This window comes from Ahaetulla prasina, chromosome 1, assembly GCF_028640845.1.
Source record: "Ahaetulla prasina isolate Xishuangbanna chromosome 1, ASM2864084v1, whole genome shotgun sequence".
Classification (NCBI taxonomy): domain Eukaryota; kingdom Metazoa; phylum Chordata; class Lepidosauria; order Squamata; family Colubridae; genus Ahaetulla; species Ahaetulla prasina.
Window position 1 is genome coordinate 100,431,103 of NC_080539.1, and position 26,753 is coordinate 100,457,855.

General features: G+C 37.0%; 2 protein-coding genes across 5 annotated transcripts in view; one reads left to right on the forward strand and one right to left on the reverse strand.

The window, feature by feature from the left end:
* FUCA2 (alpha-L-fucosidase 2) lies at positions 1-15,552 on the forward strand. Its single transcript, XM_058170407.1, has 7 exons — positions 1-302; positions 2,824-3,011; positions 3,714-4,053; positions 6,665-6,875; positions 9,747-9,937; positions 11,183-11,291; positions 13,210-15,552. Exons 1-7 carry the CDS (start codon positions 64-66, stop codon positions 13,348-13,350), a joined length of 1,419 nt encoding a protein of 472 aa, XP_058026390.1. The 5' UTR covers positions 1-63; the 3' UTR covers positions 13,351-15,552.
* The window catches only part of PEX3 (peroxisomal biogenesis factor 3), a 12,794-nt gene continuing 1,510 nt past the window's right edge, over positions 15,470-26,753 (reverse strand). For 3 of the 4 annotated variants that reach the window (XM_058170453.1, XM_058170471.1, XM_058170481.1), the window contains exons 2-12: positions 25,967-26,098; positions 25,215-25,296; positions 24,134-24,177; positions 21,905-22,029; positions 20,803-20,869; positions 20,656-20,710; positions 20,414-20,579; positions 19,031-19,101; positions 18,021-18,143; positions 17,129-17,225; positions 15,470-16,586 (exon numbers count right to left, since the gene is read on the reverse strand). In XM_058170453.1, the coding sequence (XP_058026436.1) occupies positions 16,503-16,586; positions 17,129-17,225; positions 18,021-18,143; positions 19,031-19,101; positions 20,414-20,579; positions 20,656-20,710; positions 20,803-20,869; positions 21,905-22,029; positions 24,134-24,177; positions 25,215-25,296; positions 25,967-26,098 (1,046 nt within the window). In that variant the 3' untranslated portion in view covers positions 15,470-16,502. Of the gene's footprint in view, positions 16,587-17,128; positions 17,226-18,020; positions 18,144-19,030; positions 19,102-20,413; positions 20,580-20,655; positions 20,711-20,802; positions 20,870-21,904; positions 22,030-24,133; positions 24,178-25,214; positions 25,297-25,966; positions 26,099-26,654; positions 26,704-26,753 lie in introns of those variants that run through there. The other variant, XM_058170463.1, reaches the window with a different exon arrangement.

A 26,753-nucleotide genomic window follows, 5' to 3' on the forward strand; every position in this document is an offset into this window, starting at 1 on the left:
CATGTGATTCGCGGGAGGCAGAGAAGCGAAACGGGAAACGGTGGGAGTTCAGTCCGGGTTCCCATGGCTGAGCCGGGCGGTTCATCCTTTCTCCGGCGGGAGTTTCCTCGCTTCTTACTGCTGTTACCCCCGCTGCTCATCTTCCTCCTGCTACCTTCAAGGGGCCGGGGCGGTCGCTACGATCCCACCTGGGAGTCTCTGGACTCCCGGCCGCTTCCTCCCTGGTTCGATGAAGCCAAGTTTGGGATTTTCGTCCACTGGGGTGTTTTTTCCGTGCCCAGTTTCGGCAGCGAGTGGTTTTGGTGAGGTTCCCCCTCTGCCAGCTGTGCCATGCGTTTTCTCTGATCTCTCCTCCCTGTTTTATTACCCGCCTGGATTACTTGCAAATAGCAGTGGGTGCTTTAGGAGTCTTCTCTGCTGTGAAGACGGGCATAAAACGAAACGGGCATGAGTTGCTCTGAATCTCATTGCAATCCCCACCCCACCCCACCCCGGGAGTAATGTGAAAATCCGACTCCCCTTCTAATCCTGACCCGAAGCACTCTACAGCAGGGGTCTCCAACCTTGGTCCCTTTAAGACTTGTGGACTTCAACTCCCAGAGTCCCTCAGCCAGCAAAGCTGGCTGAGGGACTCTGGGAGTTGAAGTCCACAAGTCTTAAAGACACCAAGGTTGGAGACCCCTGCTCTACCAGCCTGTCTTGTCTGGAGGTTTGGAAATCAGGGGTGTTTGCAGCAAGGGGTGTTTGCAGAACATTTTGAAGATTCAGGGAGAGACACCCACAGTGGTATTGCCTATCCCCGTTTGAAAATGAAAACCTTGAATAGCAGGATTTTCCCTTTATCCTTTACTTTTTCCCCCAGCTAATATTCTCAGTTGATTTCATTATTCATGAGCTTTGGAAAACTCTTTGTCATTCTTAGTTCTCTTATGCAACTTCTGTTTTTGTTTCTATGTTTAATTTAAAGGCTTGCGTCTGCGTGCATGACAGGGAAATGCTTGTCTTTTTTGACATAATTTTGCTGCTTGTACTCACAAGGATAAACAACAAAATTGATTTGGAAGTGTCGTTTATGGATTAATGTTAAGATGTGACTAACTCAGTGTGAACCCTGGAAGTGGGTCAAAGACAGAACTGGAGGTCGTTAAGCCAGGAAGTTGAAACCATTATCAAACCAGGCTCTCCTTGCCTGGAAAGATTTTCCTGTCCAAACGGAACATTTTATAATAATATAATAAACCCTGCCTTGTCACTTTGCTCTCAAATACGTAAATCGGCAGTCCTGTCCATTTCTTTCTTTATTTCCTAGAGGAATTACTGTCATAGCACATTGGCTCTACATGGGGTATGAACATATTCTGATATGAATGTTATTTTTTTTAAAAAAGATTTTTTTATTTTTTAACAAAAAATAAACATAAAAATCTCATCAAATCAAGTACAATGTGTTGATGGGGTGTTTACATATCTTCTTGTGCAATCTCAAGATAAACTTCTCTTTCATACATCTATCTTATATCATCTAGATCTCTTGTTCAATCTGGGTCTTTAACATATCTTTCCTTCTAGCCAATAATAAAATAACTCATATTTTTTAATATTGCTTATCTTCTTGATCTCTAATTTCAAATGTCAATTTATTCATCTCTGCACATTCCATCATCTTCCTAATAATAAATTGCAAGGGTAATTTCTCATTTTCCCAATTTTTAGCAAACACAATCCTGGCTGCCTTAATAATATTCACAATCAAATTTTTAACATCTCTGGTATATATGTTTTTTGATCATTTTCTCCAACCACGTGTGTATTTTAGTCCAATATCTTTTCGCTTCAACACATGTCCACCACATGTGGTAATATGATCCAGGTATCTGATGACACTTCCAACATTTTTCGGATTTGTCCTTAGACATTCTAGCAATTCTTGTTGGGGGTAGATGCCACATGTAAAACATCTTATACAAATTCTCTTTATATGCTGTAGACATTGTCATTTTATAATTGTACATCCAAAGTTTCTGCCATGCCTCTAATGATATGAATATTTTGATCCAGAATGCAATGGCACACAATTTGCAATGCATCAATATTTATCCATATGACACCATTTTTGTACAAGATGCACTGGCTCCCTGTAAACTTCCAAATGCAATTGAAGATGCTGGTTACTACCTTTAAAATCCTACGTGGCATAGGACCATCCATCTCCAATGTTTTCAACTATAGGACCCAGGAGATAGGCCTTTGTTGCAATACCTATCCTATGAAACAGCTTCCCCCGAGAGTGGATAGCCTGATCCTACTGACCTTCTGGAAGGTTGCAAAGACCTGGTTTTTCCCTCAGGCATTGATAGATTGATTATATGTCGTCAACTCAGTATTTTCTCAGTATTTTTTCCCATCGTAATCTATCATTAATATGGTGTTTTACGTCTTCCAAAGTTATACTTATCACCACTATAACTTGAGTCCATCCAGTTTACTACTGGTCATCTAATTTCTTTCCATGTTTCCTAGCATCTTTTCCCAGTGTTCTTGGGAAAGTTAGGAAATTGAACCAAATTATACTCTGCTTACCTCAAACTTTAGATTTTTATATTTATTATCTAAGGCTATGTTTCCAGAATTCTGTGGACTATCTGGCTTTGAATTTGATTCATTTAGAGAATGCATCTTGAGATTACCAGAAAAAATATTTTAAAATACTGATCCTGCACTTGCACAAAACGTTCAAGATATGTATAAGAATTTGCTTCTGTCTATCTTTGTTAGTCCTTCTGTCATTGTATGCAGATACATGGGATGTTGTTTCCTTGGCAGGTGGTATTGGCAAGCAGAAAAGAAGGAACCTTATGTAACTTTTATGAAGAAAAACTATCATCCTGGATTCACTTATGAAGATTTTGGCCCTATGTTTACAGCTGAGTTGTATGATGCCAACCAGTGGGCAGATATTCTGAGTGCTTCAGGTGCCAAATACGTTGTCTTGACTTCAAAACATCATGAAGGTAAAGTGACATAGTTGTTTTGGCTCGATTTAGTGATTTTACCAGATGAAAGACTTGGGTAAGATATCCTCATTATATTCTAAAGAAAAAGATGACTGAAAGTAATGTTATAATGCTAAGCTAGGATGATGAAGATGAAGAGGATACAATGGAAGAAATCAGGCAGCAGTTAGCAGAAGTAGATAGCCCTATCTTAGAAGCTAAATTGAATTGGCTCTGGTTGACATTTGGATACAGAATTACTGGAAAATCTCAAAAGTCAAAAAAATTCATGGAAGAAAGCAATGGCAAGCCATTTCTGTAACCCAGCCAAAAAGGATTCCAGTTCAATATCTTTACATCCTTCTGCAGAAAAAGCCAAAATGGTTTGGTGTGTGTGATAATCTGTAAAGGATGAAGTTATATGTCATGCTGGGCCCACAGTAAGCATATTGTGTGTTTAGTATGATGTGTTAATAATAAATAACATCTTACACTTTCCCGTACGATACTGCAGAGAGGGTCGAAAATAATAAGCGATCCCGTATCATCTAGTGATAACTTGTATCAGTATCCAGATGTAAAAATGAAGATAATGCAATCTCATTAGTCTCATATCAGGAGATAACAATGGCCAAAAAAAGCGTGAAAGAAAGGTTTACAGAACATATACTGTACACATCCAAAATAGTTCATTCCTAACCATTTTCTTTCTTTGACCAGGTTTTACTCTGTGGGGGTCGAAATATTCCTGGGCTTGGAACAGTGTGGATGTGGGACCAAAACGGGACCTTGTGGAAGAGTTAGCTACATCTATTAGAAACCGGACAAGCTTACGTTTCGGGCTATATCACTCATTGTTTGAATGGTTCAACCCTCTCTTCTGTGATGATGCTGCTAGCAAATTCAAGAAACAACAGTTTCCAAATGTCAAAAGTCTCCCAGAGCTTTATGAGATTGTGACGCGATATCAGCCAGAGATTCTGTGGTCAGATGGCGATGGGAATGCTCCAGATACTTACTGGAACAGCACTGCCTTCCTAGCATGGCTTTATAATGAGAGGTATGTGTTATTTTCATATTGAAATAGTGCATTTCACCTAAATATTTAGAAGGAAATTGTGCCCAAATTATAATGTTGTATTATTTATTGCTTTAAGATGCAGGCCTGGTTCACATTGCTCCCTTATTTTTAAATAGGACTAGGATTAGAGTATTGCTTCGAAAATAATTTAATTGGATTCTATGATCTAAAACAGAATCTTGATGGAGAGAAAATAAATTAAACATTTCACATGTCACTTAGGAATATTTCTTGTGACTATCCAATCACAGCCAGCTTTGGAAAATGTATGGCCCTCTCTTCACAGAGCTGCCACATAATTTAATCTCTGAGTTACTTGCATACTTTATACTATTGGTAATGGGTTAGAGCAGCTTCCCTGGTGTTTAACATTACTTTTTGGCATCTGTTGAAGCCTTATCTTCCCAGCTAAAATTTCTTTCAGAATGTCCTACTGTTTATTTTGTAGATGGTTTTACTCTAGTTTTATGTGTTGCATTTTATTACTACTGCATTTTTATTACTGTTTTTGCAGCTTCGTATGATGCTTTTTTCATTATTTCTTTATTTGGCATTTTATGTTCTCAATTTGTAGTGGCTACAAGGATGAATTCAGGTATAGGGTGATTTAACAGTTTAATGCATAACTCCCTCCTTTCCTTCACCCTGCTTAAAGTCAGAGATTTAATTTAGAATTCTTAGAATTCTTGATGAATGTATCTTTTCTTTTATGTACACTGGGAATATATGCACCAAGACAATTTCCTTGTGTGTCCAATCACACTTGGCCAATAAAAAATTCTATTCTATTCTAATCCAGAGCCTGATGGGAACTATTGCCTAAATACATCATAAGGTTGCAATGCCTGCATTTCAGTTTTCTGCCTTCCATAAACATTGTTCTTTCTATTTGCAAAGATTTGCAATCCCACTGTGTTATGTTTATATTTACTGTTTTATCTCTGAATTTATATTTAATTACCTTGTGTTTAAAACATTTGCAATATGCTTACAAGTCGGCCTCCCAAAAAACCAAGTATCAGACAATCAAGAGAACTGGCCCTTCTTCAAAACTGATGGCGACACAATGGATTTAAAACTGGCATTTCTAAAAATTCTAACCCAAGAATTCATAATCGTTTTGAGAAACCTACGTTTTCTGGAAATGTGTCAGAAGGGGAGTAATATTACTTGGCAGAGAATTTCAGAATAGCAAATTGCGTGTGTTAATTTCTTCTGTGCCCTTTATTAAAGTGAGCCATGTACATGATTATGGATAAATGTAGTTTGAGTATTTTTCAGTCTGAAAACTGCATGTATGTGATAAGTTTGCCTTCATTATTATGTCCCTTTGAACATTTTGCTTGAAGAAAGAGAAGGGCCAAGACTAGTGGTATAACCACACTGCTCAGCATCTCTCACATTGCCACAGGAGCTGAGGTGCAGTAAAATTAATGCCATCTGGCAGGTCACGGATTTCTATTCTGAATTGGTGCCAAAGGCTCATACCACAGTGTTGTACTGTCATTTTGCAAGTTCCACCTCTTAGGGAAATTGTGCAACAGCACAACCCATGTACAAAAGGAGCATGGCTGGAATCACCATCTGATGCTGCTTGTGTCGTTTTGATCCCTCTCTCCCTTTCCCTACAGACATCACTGCTCTGCTCTGCTGGACCACTATATAGCAAGGAGGAAGGAATTAGACCATAGCAATAATGTCAGGCATTTATTGTTTTAAAATTCTGAAAATCAGAATGGACAGAAAAATTAATTTGACATGTGCATATTTAGGAAACAAATAACATTAAATTTGACTAGGGACCATTTTAAGGTTTTACCTAATAGTTAAAGATATGATTACAGTGAAACCTTGATTTTCCAGACCTCAGTACAACAGACTTTGCACGCAAATGAGATTATACAAATACCAGTTTGAGTCATTTGTGTAATAATATCATCTAAATAATGCTGATTATGTCATTTGTATTAGTTTGTATCAGAGAAATGACATAGGTAATTTGTATCATTGGCAGCATAATAGAGTTATCTTGACAAGATGGGCAGCTTATAAATTCAGGTAGTCCCTGGGTTGCAATTGTTTGACTATTCAATATTACAGTGGCGCTGAATGAATAGTGCTTATAACTGGTACTTGGAATTCTGGCCATCATAACATCCCAGTGGATACATGATTGCAGTTTCTTATATTCCTGCCTACTTCCCACAGAGTCAGTGGGGGAGGCGGTAGGGAATCAAAATCACAGGTAGTCCCAGCTTAATGACCTGTGTGGTCCTCAGGTTATGATGGCAACCAGGAATGCCAGAATTCCCATTACTAAGCGACACAGTTGCATGATGTTGTGCTTTACAACTGCATTCCTTAGCAATGGAAATTCTGCCCCTGATCATCTTTGTAACATGAAGATTACTTGACAGAAACTGATCTGACATTTGGGAATAATTCTTTTAGTCCAGTTGAAGTAAGTTTCCCTATATCCTGCTTTTCCGCTCAAGTTTATCTCTTATATTCAGTGAAGAATATAAGTGAAGAAATGTGCCTGCAGGTTTGAGTTGGCACCACATACCAACAATGTGTTTTAATTTTTCAGCCCTGTTCAGAAAACAGTTGTAACAAATGATCGCTGGGGAGCTGGCACAATATGCAAACACGGAGGTTTTTTCACTTGTGCAGATCGGTACAGCCCTAAACATCTCTTGTCCCATAAGTGGGAGGACTGTATGACAATTGACAAAAAGTCTTGGGGATACCGAAGGGATGCACAATTAAGTGATTATCTGACTATTGAAGATCTCATACAGGTAAGGCAAGTCAAAATGCTACCTGTAGTTGTATGGGGACTACTAGTTCTTATTTTTCCCCGAAAACATTAATAGCTTATTTCAAAAATGTAACAAATTTAGTTAGAATAACTAATTAATAGAACACCTTACTATCCTCATGCATATCCTATACATAGATCAGGAAGCAATAGTAAGGACAGAATACAGTGAAGTAGATTGGCTCTAGGTTGGCAAAGGAGTGAGACTGTATCGTCTCCCCTTATTTATCATACCTATATGCTGAATTAAGGATAGATGGATTGGAAGAAAATGAATGTGATTTTACAATTGGTGGAAGACGTATCACTAATCTGCCCCAAGCTGATACTATTCTGATAGTTGAAAACACAAAGGACCTGCAACCTCTTGTAATAAAAATCAAGAGCAGAGTGAAAAAATGGAACTAAAATTAAAAGACGACAGGTAGCCTCAGAATGGACAATGAAGACAATGGATGGCTTCTGCCTTTTAGGATCAATTTGCAACTGTTCCAGAACCAGCAGAAATAAGTCACATATTTGCATTTGGTAGAGTAGCAATAAAGACCTTGGAAAATATATGCATAAACTAGAATGTGTTTATATCTACAGTTATCAGACTTGTGTAGGCAGTGTTTTTCTCTGTAAGAAATGAAGGTTTCTAATGGAAGTGAAAATTGTAATTTAAAGAAGTTGGCTAGAAGGAGTATTGATATTTTCGAATTTTGGTGTTGTAAAAGACTTAAAAATTATGTGGTTAGTGAAGAGAACAAATAGATGGATCATCAAAAAAATGAGCCCCAGATTCCCGCTTGAGGCACAGATCACTAGCCTCAGATTGATAAGAGTAATCCAAGATCTAACCCTTTGGAGAAATCTATAATGTTGGGACAGCAGGATGACTAGCAGTAAAGTGGATGAATTCATTTACAGCAATGGCTTCACCATTGGAAGACCTGAAGGAATAGGCTGAGGACAGATTATCCTGGATAAAATCTATTTATGTGGTCAATAAGAATCAACACAGATTATAAACTAATTTATAAACTAATTAAACCCTACAGTTTGTTATCCTAGAGGGTGCAAAAAGTCCTTAAATGGGAATATTTCCCATCTTTTCACTCCCTTCTCATCTTTTCTCCCCAATTTCACTCCAGATTTTACTCTTTCTATTTTGGTTTGTTTCTTTGATTTGTATGAGAAACTTTGCAAATACAGGATGTAGGTACTATACAATTTGAACCATTCTCTTATTGATATCATGTTACAAAATGTAAGTCAGAGTATTATGTGATCTGTTTTCTCGAATACAAAGAAAAGCGAGAATATATTCAGACAGTTTTTGCTAGCCAATTCCCAAAGAGGATCCAAATCCATTCAAAACCTTGATCTTTTAAATCTATCATGTCTTAGATTTATATATTCAAACATTGCACTGAACCATAAATCATGGTACAAAAATGACACTCCCTTGGTTCATAAAATCAAACCAAATAAGCATAAGTGGGCTTAGCTCAATGTATGATCCAGCTGTATCACCTCTGTTTGTATAAAGTTCTATGGTTTAAGATACTGTACTAGAAATTTATTTTATGTTCACTTGTCAGATCAATTCCAATAAGAAACAAAGTTCTCTCAGCAGAAACCTTGAGGTTATTTCTTTGAGCAATTTGGCAACGCTAGAAGAAGCTCTTCATAATCCTGAATATGTTTTCCTGTAACTTCATAATTTCGGCCTTGCAAAAAGCTGTACAAATGCTTAAGTTTAAGTTTACATTATTGTCAATGTACCTTGTACAACGAAATTAAATGGCACCTTCAGTGTACATTATACATAAAACAAAATAAAACACACATCCTTCACATTCTATACACTTGAATTGAAAACCCCTGATATTGCATTATTAATAATATTAATATAAGTTAATATATATTAATATTATAATATATGTTATATATTATAATTAATATTAAAATAATAAGTTTTAACCAGTTTACTTTTTTATGAATTCAGTGGATTTTAAACAGATATAGGGATGGGAACTTTGCAGTTGTAATCTGTAAGTAATCTGCTAAATGTGTATCCCTCTAGAACAGGGGTCTCCAACCTTAGCAACTTTAAGCCTAGAGGACTTCAACTCCCAGAATTCCCCAGTCAGCTTTGCTGGCTGGGGAATTCTGGGAGTTGAAGTCTCCAGGCTTAGAGTTGCCAAGGTTGGAGACCTCTGCTTTAGAATGGGTGTCAAACTCAAGGCCCAGAGGCTGGATCCGCGGGGCTACCCTGGAAACAGCAAAGGACTGGCCCACAGTGCCTCTGCCAGTGGAAATGGAGCTTGGGAGGGCCGTGGTCAGGCTACCTAGGCTCTGTTTTCGGCCACAACGGTCTCCTGCAGCTCTCTGTCAGTGAAAACGGAGCCCAGGGAGGCCGCACACGACATTGAGCTGGGCATGCCCCCCCCCCGGCACACACACACCCCAGCCCTGCAGGTCGAACACAACCCTGATGTGGCCCTCAGTGAAATCGAGTTTCACACCCCCTGCTCTTCAGACCTGTTCTTCAGTCAAATGAGCAAAAGAAAATGACAGGAAGTAAGAGAAACTTGACCTACTAGGGAGATGAACAGAGCTGGCCAATGCCGCACATAGGGCAAAAGGACAATGTAAAGTACAGAGCAGGATGTTGATGAGCTCATGAATAAGTTTGTAGTGATTCATAGAATTGGCAATTCCACTTGAATAGTTGTACTTTGCTTCAACCTACAGCAGTGCACTGGCAGCATTATAACAGAAATACTGATTTAGATTGGAAAAACTCAAACACATGCTTTGAATTTTAGACTCTTGTGTTGATAATTTTCCTAAATTGTTTCAGCAACTTGTAGAGACAGTAGCTTGTGGAGGAAATCTTTTGGTGAATATTGGGCCCACCCATGACGGTCGCATTCCTATTGTATTTGAAGAGCGTCTGAAGCAAATGGGGACTTGGTTGGCATTGAACGGTGAAGCTATTTTCAGCACTAAACCTTGGAGAGCCCAAAATGATAGTATAACACCAGGAGTCTGGTGAGTTCATGAGATCAGTGATGTTAACAATATTAAAGTAACTAAGTAGCCTTAAACATGTTTAAACTGAACAAGATTTACTTGTGAGTAACTTGGGTCTTATATTGCAATCATGCAGGTAGAGTTATATTGTTAAAATTGTGCAAGATTGCACCTGAATTTTTATATTTAGATGGCTGCAAAAGTGGGAGGAAACCAAAATAGATGCTCAGCTAAAGATGAACTGTTACAATTTCCTAATTATTCACGTTTGGTTTGTCTTTGAACATACATAAAACTTGCCGCTCAACATTTCATCAGTTGAAAGTGCTCTGAAAACATTAACTTGCAGATAACATAGTTTTTAAAAATTCTGTCAGAGATAAAAATGTGCAGGGCAGTAATGATTAGATAAAAAGTTACATTTAAAATTAACTGAATTAAAAGAAAACATGCATTACTTATTCATTTCCGTGTTAGAAATAATGGTAGAAGTGAGAGATTTACACATTTAGATGTTTCCAGTAGGATTGGTTATACATGGATTGGTAGATTATTGGCTACAGACATCAATTGCTAATGCATACTTGTACATTGTTTGATCTCTAATATGTTTTGAAAGAAGTAGATACAAGATTTGAAAGAAGTAGATATAAGGGCTAAATATATGTGGGAGGGACGCTATTTATTCTGTTCCAAATTAATCACTTCCCGAGACTGCTGTTTGCTCCAAGATACGATTTCAAGATGTGCTTCCTTCCTGATGTTAGATAACAACCCTAGATTGCTATAATATGGCCCAGAATATGACTTGCTCCCATCACCTCCAATCTGTTACTTATTAGGACTTTGGTACATATATTTCAATCTCAGTGTTATTAGCATTTCTAAAAACTGCAAGCTATTAATGAACATTTTTTTTCTTCTTTCTTCACAAAAATGCAATTTTAGAACATTTAATGACCAAGTATTGGTAGACTATTAGATTATTTGTTGGTGGAAATAATCATCACAAAACTCAATCCTCATTTTATTCTCTCTTCACATATCAGGTGTCCCCATTTGGGATAACAAGCAGAGGGTGGTTTTTTGCCCCTAGATTTTCCTTTCCCCCCCAAAATTTAAGTATCATACTTAGTTCCTGGCAAGCGACTTAATGTTTAAAATATCTGTTATAGTTTTATTACTGTTACTTCTCAGAGGTCTTGGAAAGATGTTTATTCTGAAAGACTGAAGATACATAATAAAATAAAATATCTCTATCAGGTACACATTCAAACCAAAAGAAAACATTCTGTATGCCATTTTCCTTAAGTGGCCAACTTCTGGAACTCTGACGTTGGGTGAACCAAAAGCTATTCTTGGGAAAACAAAGGTAAGCAATTCTGATTATAGCTGAAGACATCAGAAAATGCCAATAGGCATTTGCAAACTATAGATCCTTCATATTGATCCACTTACTCTTCCAGTGAATAGGGGTTGCTATGTCTATCTTTTTGGGGTTTTGTGAGGATGGATTAAGATTATTTTTACTGCTGCTTAGGTGGAACTTTGGAAAAATAGTTAGCACTAGCATACAGAACATGGTGTGTCAGACTGGACTATGTAAGTACCACCACTAACTCTGATCTTTCAGTAAATCAGAAACATCTGATAATTGATGCAACTGCTCATCTCTATCACCATGTCCTACTCCACTCTCAAATTTCCTTTCAGGAATCTAAATGGGAAACTAGAATGTGTAATATGTTTCAGGAACCAAATAGCCTAGCCATGAGTGGTTTCACAGCGCTGAGACAAAAACCATAATAGCACAGGGTAGCAATAACAACTTCACATGATAGAATGACTTCTTTCAAGTGCGTTTAAACCAAAGATGCATGATAACTCTTGTAGCCAAAACAAATTTTATTTCAGTGGAAGAAGTTTGAAGGACTGGAGCATCCTAGAACATTATTTGGGTGTGTAATTTAGCAATCTCTCTGCATGAAACTTAAGTCACCACCAAGCAAATGTGCAGAACATTGCTAAATTTACATAATGGGGTTTGGTTTTTACTTAAAACCTATGTGGAAGATGGATGAAAAAAACAGAGTTTTAGACTGTCAAATCAAGATAGTCATTAACCTACCACTACCACTCAGAGGTGGTTTTCAGCAGGTTCTGACCAGTTCTGGAGAACCAGTAGCGGAAATTTTGCGTTCGGAGAACCGGTAGTAAAAATTCTGACTGGCCCCACCCCCATCTATTCTCTGCCTCCCAAGTCCCAGCTGATCAGGAGAAAATGGGGATTTTGCAGTATCCTTCCCCCGGAGTGGGGTGGGAATGGATATTTTACAATATCCTTCCCCTGCCATGCCCACAAAGCCACACCCACGGAACCAGTACTAAAAAAATTTGAAACCCACCACTGCTACCACTGTGGCTGAGCATGGTATATGGACAGAGATCCATAGTTTTAGTTCCTGGTTTGTTTTTGTGGCTCAGTGTCTAGAGATTCTCAGTCATCCTGATCATAGTTGCCCCAAAGTTGCTTTCTTTCAAAAGGCAAGTGGACTTTCTTGTTTTGCTTGATGACATTTTGCTTCTCATCCAAGAAGCTTCTTCCGTTCTGACTGAATGGTGGAGAATGGAAGGATTTATATTCCTTGCAGTCATGTGGTCGTTAGTTCTTTCTGGAACTTGTTGAAGGCACTTGGAAGTTTATCTGTGACCTCAGGGTCACCTAAATCCTGTAGTCTGCAATTCTCCACCGTTCAGTCAGAACTGAAGAAGCTTCTTGGATGAGAAGTGAAATGTCTTCAAGCAAAGCAAGAAAGACCAGTTGCCTTTTGAAGGAAAGTACTTTTGGGATAACCATCACCTGGATCAGGGGTCTTCAACCTTGGTCCCTTTAAGACTTGTGGACTTCAACTCCCAGAGTCCCTCAGCCAGCAAAGCTGGCTGAGGAACTCTGGGAGTTGAAGTCCACAAGTCTTAAAGGGACCAAGGTTGGAGACCCCTGACCTGGATGACTGAGAATCTAGAGACACTTAGCTATCTGTTTTGTGATGAACTCCCTTCGAATGGTGTGGGAATTTCAACAGATTTCCAGGGGGAAAAAATTGCAGACTACAGGATTGAAACACCAATTAACGTATTTCTAATTTAAATTATACTTCAGACAAGCCATGATTTTGTATAATCCATGAAAGCAGCTAATTATTTCTTATTATTACACATGAATCCATTTATCATTTGAAAAGCTTTCTTCCTACTTTCCTCCCACTTATAACAGCTTTTTAAAATTCCAGGTGAAACTAATAGGATATGAAGAATCATTGCCCTGGATTTCTACGGGAGAAAAAGGAATGATGATGGCTGCACCTCTGTTACCATTCAATAAGTATCCCTATCAGTGGGCCTGGACTCTACAGCTTACTAATGTACAATAGTGACAGGATCGTGCTCTGCTGAAGTTTTGTAACTGGAGAAATGAGGATAGATTTGAAATAGAAAATAATTCAGGCACCAATCTTTTTTTTTTCTACTCTTAATACTTTTAAAGCAAAGTTGATGGAAGAATGCATATAGCAATCACAAAAGCTGAATAGGAAAGGTTAAGTAAATTGATATTGTCCAGTGAATGCTGAGGTATTGAAATAGTAATTGCAATAGCACTTTATATACCACTTCACAGTGCTTTACAGCCCTCTCTAAGCAGTTTGTCAGCATATTGCCCCCAACAATCTGGATCCTCATTTTACCGACCTCGGAAGATTGGAAGGCTGAGGCAATCTTGAACCAGTGAGAGATTTGAACTGCTGGTAGCCAGCAGTTAGCAGAAGTAGCCTGCAGTACTGTCTTCTAACCATTGCGCCACCATGGCTTTTGATAGACATAACAGAAGTATTGAAGTTTATGATGTTAAATATAGTTCTTAATACAATCTTGCTTTTGTGAAACTGAATACCGAATTCAGTGAAAGGTGTTACCACGGAAGGGAGTTTCAGAATCATTTTAAAATTGGGGCTTTAATCTTTTCCCCCAACAATAAGCTTTTATCGTAATTATTTCGACTACCTCAGAGGATTCCAACGTGGTTAGAAACTTGTATAGTGGCACTTAGATCTTAGTTTTGAGAAGATAGAAGTGATCTAGTATTCTGTATACATGTTTAAAGCCCCGCATGGAATGGATGCAGGCTACTTGGACCGTCCTGATGGGACTGGCCTGCCTCACATGCGCCAGTGGAGGGCTTATGCTACAGACTCTGTCAGCTAAGGAATTCTGGCTGGTGGGATCCAGGAGAAGAGCCTTTTATGCTATGGTTCCTGCCCTCTGAACATCTTACTCCCTGAGGTGAGATTGGCTCCCAACCTCCTGACTTAGAGCCTTAAGACCTGGCTCTGCCAGATGCTTGGGGATCTAAAGAGGAAACTTCACACTAGATGTGTTTAACTAAAACCTAATCCCACCTCTCCACATGCATCCAGCCCCCTCCTTTGCCTCTTGTGTTAATGATTCTACCTATTATGCTATTTTATAAATGATGATTTTAATGTTTTTTAAACAGTTTTTATGCTACAAGCTACCCAGAGTTGTCAGATATGAAATGAGCAGCAAATAAATTTCATAATAAATAAATAAATACACTGGTTATAGAAAGTCCTATTAAACACAGCCCTGTTAAAATGCCAATTTTTAAGATGTAAAAAAATCAGACCAAGATAAATTACATCAGAATTTTTTCTACCTTTAATATAACATACAAGCTTTACAATTCAATTGAAAAGCAAACTGAAATATTTCCGGGTGAAGGCGGGGAATAAATAGCTTACAATAACGTGGTTGTATAAAGGTACACACCCTCCTATAAGTAGGGATATGGCTATGTTCAGAATTAACTGATCACATTCAAATTGTGGTTAAATAGTAGTACACAATAGTGATTAAAGTGACTGATCAAGCCCATTTTGAACTGTTCTAGTAGGATTTTTTGACATTTACTTAGTTGCCTCTTATAGCAAAAGCCATGGTGCTTCAACAATTATTAGTTTAAAGGTGTACACATTACCACATAAACCACATTATTGTATTTTTAAAAAAAAATTCTCCCTGAAAGATTTCAGTTTTTCAATTGAATTGTACAGCTTGTATTTTGGATAAAAGTTGGAAAAAATTCTGAAGTAATTTATCTTGGTCTGATTTTTTTTTCAAAAACCTGGCATTTTAATAGCGCTGTATAGACTTTCTAATTGATCTAGTTCATACTTTAAAATACAGAGGTTATTACCAGGAAAAATAAGTTTTTAATTTAAATGTTTATAATATATGTCTATGCAGAGCATCATTAGTGAAATTGTCTAAAACAGCTTCAAAAGGAATAAATTCACTTTGAGATTTAGCTACTGTTACCTCCTATTGTTACATTAAATCTTTTATTATTTGTATTAACTGATTACACTGCAGCTTTGCAACTATCTGATGTTTCACTCTACATTCAAAGAACTGGGGATAAGTTCTAAATAATAAATTTCTAATTCTATAAACAATACTGGTCAGGACAGCATGTAATCTGTCAAAATAGTTTATTGTGATTCAGATATTTTGTAGGGCTCCAAGTAAATACAAATTAAAAATATTTACAAAATGAATGTATACAGCAATAGCCATTTATAAACAGTGTAAACATAATTTTTGCTAGAAACAATACATTTCAACTCCAAACTTATACAGCAAGCTCAACATTGCACTTTTCAGATACCAGCAGATCTTTAGCATAGTCAGTAGTCCCAGTTTGAAGAACCTAAAACTTCAAAAGCCATCTAGCCCACTGCTGGGTTGCTTATCTGCTCCCCCAAGTAGCAGATAAGCAACCCATTCTTCTTAGTTTAAGAAAAACATTTCGGTGGTTAAAAAAGAGAAAAGCATAATTACTCATCCACCACCAGAAATATAATAGAAGTATATGATGATCTTTTGATCAAAGTCCCTTTTACTCAGTTGTAGAGTGAGAATTGTATGGTGGTTTTGTGGCAAGAGAAACTTTAACTAAAAGCCATTCTCATTTACCGATCGGGAAAAATGGTGACATGTATACCAGAGCTGGCCTTGGTTATTTTTGTTCCATTTGCCCGCTGTCATGTTGTGTTTCTGATACAACTGATAAATTGTTGAATTGGAGAGGGACTGCAGAAAGATTTTATTACTCCAGCCTGAAAAATCGACTGGACTTAGTTTTCCCATCATACTATTTTTGTGGTAGTTTGCGCAATTGTAAAAACTGCCATTAATCTTCAGAAACCATCTGCTGACACAGTGCTTATTGCACTGGTTTTTGTGTTTTTTTTTTGTAAACAAGTTATTCAAAATTGACTGCCTCAAGGCAAAGGCTTACAGCACAAAGATTTTTTTTAAATATTAATAATTACTTTAGTCAGCTGTAGGAATTCCAGTATAAAAATTTTGGAAATGAACTTTTTAAAATGTGTTTGTTTTACAAGGATAGTCATTCTACTGCACTTTGTTAACGAGTTTCATTATCAAAATGAATAGTCACAATAACTGGATACTAAATAGTATTCTGTACATATTGAGCAGCAGTTTACTTCTCTAGTTGTTGTGGAGTACTGAAGGCTTCATATACATTAGCAGCAAAGTTTTTCACTTGTTCCATCATTAATAAGTCCTAAAAAGAATACTCAGATCAGTTTTTGCTCTGTTTTACTATGGTGTACCATTTTTACCATTATATTAAGAATGGAATACTGACTTTCCAGTATTAGCATATTTATACTAAAGCAGTGCAAGTGCTTAAAATCAAAATTAAAATATAATGAATAGAGGAGATAAAACATTTAGGAAGGGGTGGGAATATAAAGGAAACCTAAAGACTTTTTTCTGTGTCAAAAAGATTAGGCTTTCCTCCTTTGTTGCTGTCTAATCATTAGAATAAAGAATAGGCTGATAAAATGTTTCACTTTAATTATGAATATCTTAATCTGCTCATGATTTGAGGTAATATCCCCTCTTCCTGTTATTTTAATTTTGTTTTAAAACTCCTTGGAATTTAGATTTAGCAAGGATCGTATATAATTTTAAAATAGACTAAGGCTTCAGTGCTAAACACACATACCTAAGAATAAATCCTACCAAACTAAGTCAGACTTATTTTCAAACAGGTTTGAGTAGAATTTCACTTTAAAAGAAATAAAGTAGAGGCTTTCTTACCTGAACAAAATGGCTAGGTGTTTCACTGCAGACCGAATGGATCTGTCCATTTATTATTGGGATTATTTTGGCTAGAGGAAGACTGGCACTGGAAAAACTAGGATAGGGGGAAAAATACAGAAGACGTTTGTCTGCTTAATTACTTTTGCAATATACTGATACCACAGTCACCGTAAGACTGCAAATATTGAATATCGTATCAAGAACATATGCAATACAAACTATCCCTATACAATGCAACAGTGATAAGCAGGTGGCAATTCAAATAGATCGATCCCAACTCTTCCATTTACACGCTCAGCATTTCTCAATCTCTGTGTGAGCTGAGTATATGCATCACAGTTTTTTGTTGGCTGCTAAGCATATTAGCTGACTGCAGTATCCCAATCCAAGAATTATCAGAAGCAGATTTTGCTAAAGTGTTCAAACAAGAAAAGACACATTCCACAGTAATAGAACCCTGCTCAAAAGATTTTTGGCAATGGAAAAATTTATGTGTGGCTCTTCCTAGACTAAAACAGAAAAAGTTGCTTTTTTACATTTTATCTAAATTACCTAGCTAGTAACTAGAAAATACTCTAGTTTAGAAGGGTTGTAAAATATATAATGGGATAATTCAGTTCGAAGTAGTCATGTTGTTCAGCCACTCTATGCCTCTTCCCTGTTCTGCACACAATGAAAACACTTTCATTAGAACTATAGTGGAAACTGTCATGATGGACATTTTCCATGCATCTACTTTAAATAACTTTTTCTGATTCTTTGAGATGATTTACAGGGTGTTTTTCTCGAAATAGCACTGTGAAATTGCCATTCCACTTTTAGTGGCTAGAAAGGAACACTATTCTCTAATAACACCTGGGACCATTTGTAATATTAAAATCAGTTTTACCTGTTCACAGAGCCAGTATGGCATATGTCCAGTTCAGTAGGTCTGAAGAATTCTGCCATGTTATCCAGTAATCGACTAAACCCTCTGTTTAAGCAAGTGCTCAAAACTCTATTAAAATCTGGGCTGGAATGAAGAAAATATTCCCTGGTATTATTCACAATTCTTGGAAAAAAAACTAAAGTTGTAACATACTGCCTTTTTATGTACAAACTTAACTTTTCAGTTGCAGTTCCCAAAACCTGATGGGTCATAGGCTGTACAACATAGGCTGTACATGATCTAGGGAATTATAGATGTTACATATTGGAGGGCAGAAGTTCCATTCCACCCTCCTACCGCACAAGGAAATAAACTCAACAGCATAGTTCAAAATGATACTTGCCAGTAAACTCGTAAGAAACATCCACTTCATTTATCAGCACAAAATGCCAATTAAGGCAATTGTTTAACTTTTCATGTCAAAGCTTCCAACAACTATACACATTTCTCCTCAGTTTTACTGTATGAATCTGTTTGCTTGTCACTCAGACAATATAAGTTGTTTCGGTACCCAAATTGCAGGCTATTTGGTTACAATAATAATTATGGTTTGGTCCAGCAACATCCACAGGAACCTGCATTTGCATTTGCATGTGTGCAATTTCCAATGAATTTAGAAAAGGGTCTGCAATGCTGCTGATGTAAATCTGATCTCCATCCATACCCCTTGTCCATGATGATACTGATTTGCTCAACACAGAAGTGGAAGTTAAAATATCTGAGGGCATGAAGGGGACGTAAGGCACAAAGGCTACTGAATTTCTCTCTTGAAGTCTTATAATTATTGTCTGTAATTTGTATAAATGGATCTCTCATTTGTAAAGATTTATAGAAAATACCAGTCAAACTAATAACATCTTAAATGTTGAAAATATCAAAATTTCAATTCATTAACATTTCCATTTATTTTTGTTTGTCGTAAGATATTTAGCATTAACTCAGGTTCAAGTCCTCAAACTTGGGCTACTTACCTTTCTAACATGTCTCTTGTTTCATTAAGTAACTTAATGGTAGCGACATCTTTTTCTGTCAGTTCATTAGCCTAGAAAGACAGAATAAAGGCAACCTGAATGTTTTTACAATTAGTGTAACAGACTAGAATAGAATAGAATTATTTATTGGCTAAGTGTGATTGGACACACAATCACCAGTTTGTCTTTGGTGCATATGCTCTCAATGTACATAAGGAGAATAAAATACATTCTTCAAGAATAAAAAGATACAACACTTAGTGATAGTCAAGGTTACTAATAAGCTATTAAATCATATTAGGAAACAAGTAAAAAACAATATAAATTGAAAGAAACAAGCACATGGTTATAGTAATAAGTGGTAAGAGATAGAGACTAGTAAGGAAGAGAGGAATACAGGCTTAGTAAATTATTTGATAGTGTTGTGGGAATTAGTTGTTAAGTAGAGTGATGGCATTTGGGGGAAAAACTGTCGTGTCTAGTTGTTCTGGTGTTCAGTGCTCTATAATGTCGTTTTGAGGGTAGAAGTTTTATTTATTTATTTATTTATTTACATTTATATCCTGCTCTTCTCCGAAGACTCAGGGCGGCTTACAGTGTGTAAGTCAATAGTCTCATTCTATTTGTATATTTACAAAGTCAACTTATTGCCCCCCCAACAATCTGGGTCCTCATTTTACCTACCTTATAAAGGATGGAAGCCTGAGTCAACCTTGGACCTGGTGGGACTAGAACCTGCAGTAATTGCAGACAGCTGTGTTTTAATAACAGGCTTCTTACAGCCTGAGCCACACCGCAGCCCAGTTGAAACAATTTATGTCCAGGATGTGAGGGGTCTGTAGCTATTTTTACAGCCCTCTTTTTGACTCGTGCAGTATACAGATCCTCAATGAAAGGCAGGTTTCATTCCAAGGCAGACTATCTGCCTTGAATTCAACCATGATTGCTGTGACCCTACTCAAGAGCTGTAGCAGAGTAGAATTTACTATCTATACCAGGGGTGTCAAACTCACGTTGTCAACCCCTCTACTAAACCAGGCGTGGAAGTGGCCAGCATGTGACGCATCTGGCCCACAGGTCACGAGTTTGACAGCCCTGGTCTATACGTTATGTTGCCAAAGACATTGTTTATGACAGATGAGGAAATTATTGGCAAACCATTGCACATCGTAATTTCCCCTATCCTAATTTGGAAAAGCTAATTTGGGAATTTCCTCTATCCTATCCTAATTTTTCCCTTATCCTAATTTGGAAAAGCTGAAGTCAAATAAAAGATGTTAGATTCAAGATAAGTTCCAATTCTGTGAAAAACATACAGAATCAACCCCCAATTGTAGTTCAGAGTCAAACCGATTCCCTGCTGTTAATAACATGCAAAAATACCTGGAAAGCCAAAGGATTTTCTTCATCCGGCATCATGTAATGACATAGCTTGGATTGTGATGCAGTTTCTTCAGATGCAGAATCTTCAGGCTGTTCAATTACATTTCTAATTTCTCTTAGCTTCTGTTCCAGTTCCAAGAGGGAAAGGGCATGCTTGAGAGAAACACTGCAAGGAGAAGAGTTAAACTTAGGAGCGTGCATTCAAACCAAGTAGTTTAGATTTTTAAAAGACCCTATTATACCTCTCAAATACATTCTGCACAGTCTTCTTAACCACGCTTATTAATTCAGTCAAGCCTACGGCAGAAAAGGAAGAATGATTGAAGATCAATTCCTACTTGTTCAAACATCATAATATTGTAGGTAAAATTGTTTCATAGATAACTTACCATCTCCTAGGAGGTGTTGAATACTTGATAAATATTGTTGTTGAACTTCTGGGGGAGCTAAAAGTGTCTGCAAGAAGAAAGATATTCTGTATCATTTCTGCTACCTAAGGAACACTACTGTCCTGCAAATCTTGCAGTAAATCAGAACACAGACTTCTTCCTTTACCCCTTCAAGTAGCTGCTAAAAGCTTCTTAAAGGACTCTTGTCATCTTTTAAAGTAGAACAAAACAATTCATTCCCTGCCCCCTGTTAAAAGCTACATGAAAGCTATCTTGGAAGCACAGCTAGATCAAAGGCAGGCAATCCATAGCCTTCCTAGGGTTCTTGTAGCCACTGAACACCCAAGATTATGCTGCCAAAATTTGGTAGCAAACTGAAGAACAATGGCACTTTTTTTAAACAAGTAAAATTGGTGTATTAAACCTCTAATGAAAACCAGATTAGTGTAATGGTTTAAGGAATTGGGCTAAAAATCAGGAGATGGTAAATTCCAGATCTGCATAAGGCAACTGAGTGACTTTGAGCCAGTTGGCCTCTCTCAGTCCTAGGAAAAAGGCAATGGCAAACCACTTCTCAAAATGTTACCAGAAAACAGGGATTTGTCTAGGCACCTGCCAGACGTGTAAAATGCCTCAAAGACACACAAAAAGCCTATCCTCTGACAGGTTTCTTTTACTTTACAATAAATCTTGATTTCTCCACCCCAACCCACCCACTCCTGGTCCAAATGATGAAAAAGAGCTGAAAATTGCAGTAGCATCTCTTTAATGGTGCCATGGCATCACAACCATATCCTCTGCAGTCTTCCTGAAAAACTGTTTAAAAGCAGTTCCCAGATATAAAAGGTGACTGGTGCCAGGTTACAATATAGTATTTTGAAGGTATTTTAAGTTCGGTATCCCATGCTGTTTGGTCATCGTTCCATTTTGGAAAATTAAATCTCCATCTTACATAGTTTCATTTCAATCGTAAGTATTTTCAGCATGAGTCTGTTTCAATGAGATTAAAGCAAGCAAAAAATATACTAGAGTATTCAAAGTATAACTTCCTTTCTGAGTTTTCAACCCAGAAATTTTATCAATTTGAAAACAATCTACTTACAGTGCCATTTTTGCAAACTGCTGCATTGTCTAAGTAAATGTATCCACCAATAATATTTAATTGGACTCGGAGAAGAACTACAAGCATGCATGTGCTGTATACTGCTACAATACTCCTTGTAAAACCTTTAATAAAACAAAAAAAATACTATGAAATACTGAACTTATCTTTAAAAATAATATATTTCATTAATAACATCAAATTGTAATGGTGCTTTTTAGAGACTTAAATCAGGACTATAAATTATTCGGAGGGCAAATTTCCATTTTATTTATTTTTCTAAAAATCTCTTTAAAGGAACAGCCTAATGTGAGGCTCAAACTAAATAAATGCTATTATATCCATGGATTTACTGAAGCAATGGGCTTAAAAAGATGATTTTACTTAAAATGCAAAAAAATGGAGGAAACAAAAAATCCACACTTCCTGAAAGAATTGCAAAAGGGAAAATTTTTACATTATTCTATGTAACACTATTCTCACTATTATGACACATTCTAATTAATTATGACAACCATAAATTGTGTTTTTACTACTGAAATACATCCTTTTGAACTGAGGTAAATATAATATCATCATGTTCATGTGTTAAGGAGACTCCTGATAAGATTGCTTCTATTGGATAGTAGCTGATGGAACAAAACTATCTTTAAACATCACAATCAGATGTACAATATAAGTTGAAGGAAAGAGAGTTTTGGCGTGAAATAATAATTGAATCTGATGACTTGTTGAGACTGAAGATATGTGTGGCCAGGCAGGAGATACAGGTTGCAAAGATGAAGCATCATGAAGCACATATTGAAAAATCTTGAAGACAAAGGTCAAGCAGAAAAGCCCCCCAAATGCCTAGCACAAAGAAAGGCTAAGTCACTAATAAGCTCTTCTTCCTGTAATTTTGGATGAAAGGCACATTGGCCACTAGGACCATAGTGAGGACAAAGTGACACCAAGGTTGGCCACAGCTTCCAACATAATATAGAGGGTGTAGCAGCTGGAGTTCAAGTCCTTGCCACATCCTGGTGATGGTCACTTAAGGTAAGCAGGCTTTTACAAAAGCACAAGACAAAGCCATGGCAAGAGTGTCTCGGAGCAAGCAGCTATATTAAACAAGAATAATAATAATACTTAACACCCCAGACTTAAAATTGTTGATAAGAAAGACAAAAAGTTTGGATGTTGCAGTACCTGGAGACAGCAGAACAGAAGGAGAAAGAACTGGAGAAAATCACAAAATACAAATACCTGCAAATACAAGTAGAACGACTGGCAAAAGAAAGCAAAGATACTACCAGTGGTGAAATCCAAATTTTTTTACTACCAGTTCTGTGGGCGTGGTTTGGTGGGTATGGTGTGGCTTCATGGGCATGGCAAGGAAGGATACTGCAAAATCACCATTCCCTCCCCACTCCTGGGGGAAGGATATTGCAAAATCTCCATTCCTAACCCACTCTGGGGCCAGCCAGAGGTGTTATTTGCCAATTCTCTGAACCACTCAAAATTTCCGCTACCTCTAGAACCTGCTGGATTTCACCCCTGGATACTACCAATAGTAAGAGGCACTTTGGATGTAATCCCAAAACATCTGGTACACCACTGAACACCAACAGCATTGATAAAATTACTATCAGTCAATTGCAAAATGCAACTTTATTTGGAACAGGGTACATCGTGGGACAATACCTCTAACACCAACAGCACCTGCTTATTCCAAAGGACTATTGGAAAGGACTATTTTCTACTTAGCCAAGTTACCATCCCAACTACTCTTGACAGTGTGAAGAAAGAGTTTGAAGGACACAGAATTAAAATTTCAATTGTGCTTTGTGTTGGTGAGTTGAGATTCCTACTTAATTTTAAATGATGCTATGTAGTAAACGCTGAAGTGAGAGAGAGAGAGGCTATTTTTTTAAACACCATTACAAACAGAAGGTTTAAAATTAGAGAAAACAAAATAAGGTGGAAAATAACTACACATCTAAGGGTAGAAATCACTTATTCAGGAGAGATAACAACTATGGCCATTATGAGAATTCAAAATTAATTTAACAGAGTTCCACTTAACAAATAGTAAGGCTTACTTTTGAATAAATATGCTTTCTTCATGACAAATTATAAAATTTATTGGGATAGTGTTTGAAGCACAATAACCAATAATGAAAAAAGAAAATTCTATGTACACCTAAAGAGGGTCAATGGATCACAAGCACAATGATTCGTTTGACTTACTTATAATCTTCAATTCTTCCCATATTTCTAACTTATTGGCTGGCCTACAGAAAGAGGAGAACAAACACATTTATAATTAATTGAAGTGCTGTATCACATGTGAAGAGCATCCACATCAAACAAAAAAAAAAAATCAAACATAAAAATATGATGAGGGAGAAAAATGCTGGGATTTTTCAAAGTGATACTATAATAAGGAGAATGTTTGCAAAGCACAGGGACTAATGCAATGATACTGTTCAGTTGAGAGACGCTATTCCATCAACAGAATGGATTCCTAATCCTACCCATTCTTCTGCACACATTGGAAAGGAACAGGAAATTCAACTGCATAAGCACGATTGCTCATATAGCACTGGAATAAATCACATTTTTTTTGTGATGCTGAAAAAAATTCAAATGTGTAGCCCTAGGTTGCCTTGGTAATAAGTATTTCAGAAGACATGTAAAAAATGTAATTTAACCAGAATGCAGAATCTTCTATGAATTTCATGCATAAAACAATAGCATGAAAAAAGAATTCAGACACTTCAATGGCAAAGTTTTCCTCCCCTAAAGTCAATTCATATAGTACTTGCTAAGCTATTTAAATCTTACATGAATTTGGAAAGAAAATACTTCAATAGAGTGTTAACAGAAAACAAATAGTTTTCTCCATGCTAACATTATATACATAGGTAAAGGTAAAGGTTCCCCTCGCACATATGTGCTCATCTCCGTTTCAAAGCCGAAGAGCCAGCGCTGCCTGAAGATGTCTCCGTGGTCATGTGGCCGGCATGACTCAGCACCAAAGGCGCACAGAACGCTGTTACCTTCCCACCAAAGGTGGTCCCTATTTTTTCTACTTGCATTTTTTACGTGCTTTCGAACTGCTAGGTTGGCAGAAGCTGGGACAAGTAACGGGAGCTCACCCCGTTACATGGCAGCACTAGGGATTCGAACCGCTGAACTGCCAACCTTTTGATCCACAAGCTCAGCCCCTGAGCCACCGCGTCCCTTGTTATATACATACATACTACCAAAATCTAAAGGACAGCCATTCAAAACAAACTATAATAATCTCTTGATAATTTATGCTTACTTGTTTTTCAGCAGGGAAGTGAGACTCTCAGAATTCAGCTGATACATCAAAGTATCTCTTAATGTTGGAAGCATTGATAGAACTAAAAAGTAGATGATAGGAAGAATTGTTTGAAGGCATGGAGCATCATCAACGAAGAATTATATTTCTAAATTGTTAATTGACTATGAATCATAACTGAGCAATTTAACATGCAAAACATGATTAGCCTTAACAGTAGTTTGGTACTATGTGTGAACTACGTTGGTACAGTTAGTCATGCTAATATGACAGGTTAGTATAATAAATAGGATTCAGAAAGTTGTATGTCTAGTGCTGCATTTTCAGGAGGGCTCTTTTTTTTTAACCAGTATTGTGTAATCTCACATAGCAGATTCCTTTTGAAACTGATGGGATGTCATATGATCCTTACATTTATTGTTTTCTAAAGGTTATTTTAAATAAGCCTTAAATATTTTCCCAATGTTAGATTTATGTTATAGAGATGTTTACATCCAGTTCTACAGTAACATCCTCATTATTACACTCAAGTTATTATAGTTTACAAATCTGTTTGCATTTATGGTAGTTATGTTTTGATGAGCTGCCCAAGCTAGCAAACATTGTTCTAAGCATTATTTCATCTATAGCAATTGCTTCATTAAAGAAACAGGAGTTAGATGTTAAAACAAGTACCAAAAAAAGGGGAATTTGACAGTGAGCTTCAGACTTTGGTCTCTTTGACAAGCAAAATAGCTACAGTACCACCTTACCTGTCATGTTGCAAGTCCTCTGATTACTTTCAAAATGATACTGCCTTCTTGCTTGTGCTATATATTCTGCTGCTTCTCTTTCTTGAATTTCTTTCATTTTTTTCTGACCATATTTTCCAAGTACATAAACCCCTACAAAAGACATACACACATACGTATCACGCTACACTCTGAAATACCAAGCTACTGACAATTTGGGATATGGTTGATCAACCCAAGAATAATATATGTCCAGAGAAGCATTAAACGAAGAATTGCATTTGGCAAGACCATGGGGAGAAGCCAAATTTAGAGAAAAAAAGTTACTTTCTCAAGCGGGTGACAAGATACAACTTGGAACAGGAAAGTATTGTGCAAGTCTCTTCATGCAATTGTGAATGAAGAGGGAGGCTGATGCAGAACATGTGAACTAATTAAAGAATCTGTCTGAACTTGAACCTTTTTCATCAGTAGGATCTACATCTCCATTGGGGGAACTTCTCAGGCAAGATAAATTCTTAACTAAGCATTCCTTAACCAAGCATTCTCTCCATGTACTATGTATCAGTTTCCATTTCATTATGTATTTATTGTAAGCTGGCAACTTGGTTTCCTTTAATTACAAATCGCCATTCAATAAAACATATTTATGAATTCAGAATCTTCTAGTGAGAGAGATTTTAAACTCGGTTGCAAAAGCAAATACTACCGTTAACAGTGCTTTCAGACAGATTTTGAAACATTGCCTTTAATCCACACCTTCATCCAGGCCCAGCAAATGTGAGTGTAGCTCTCTATCATCCTTTCC

Excerpts from the sequence above, each read along its gene's own strand:
- FUCA2 (XM_058170407.1), top strand. The coding sequence starts at position 64 with ATGGCTGAGCCGGGCGGTTCATCCTTTCTCCGGCGGGAGTTTCCTCGC. Across the intron at positions 3,012-3,713 it reads GACTTCAAAACATCATGAAG|GTTTTACTCTGTGGGGGTCG; the intron begins GTAAAGTGACAT and ends TTCTTTGACCAG. Across the intron at positions 11,292-13,209 it reads CTATTCTTGGGAAAACAAAG|GTGAAACTAATAGGATATGA; the intron begins GTAAGCAATTCT and ends TTAAAATTCCAG.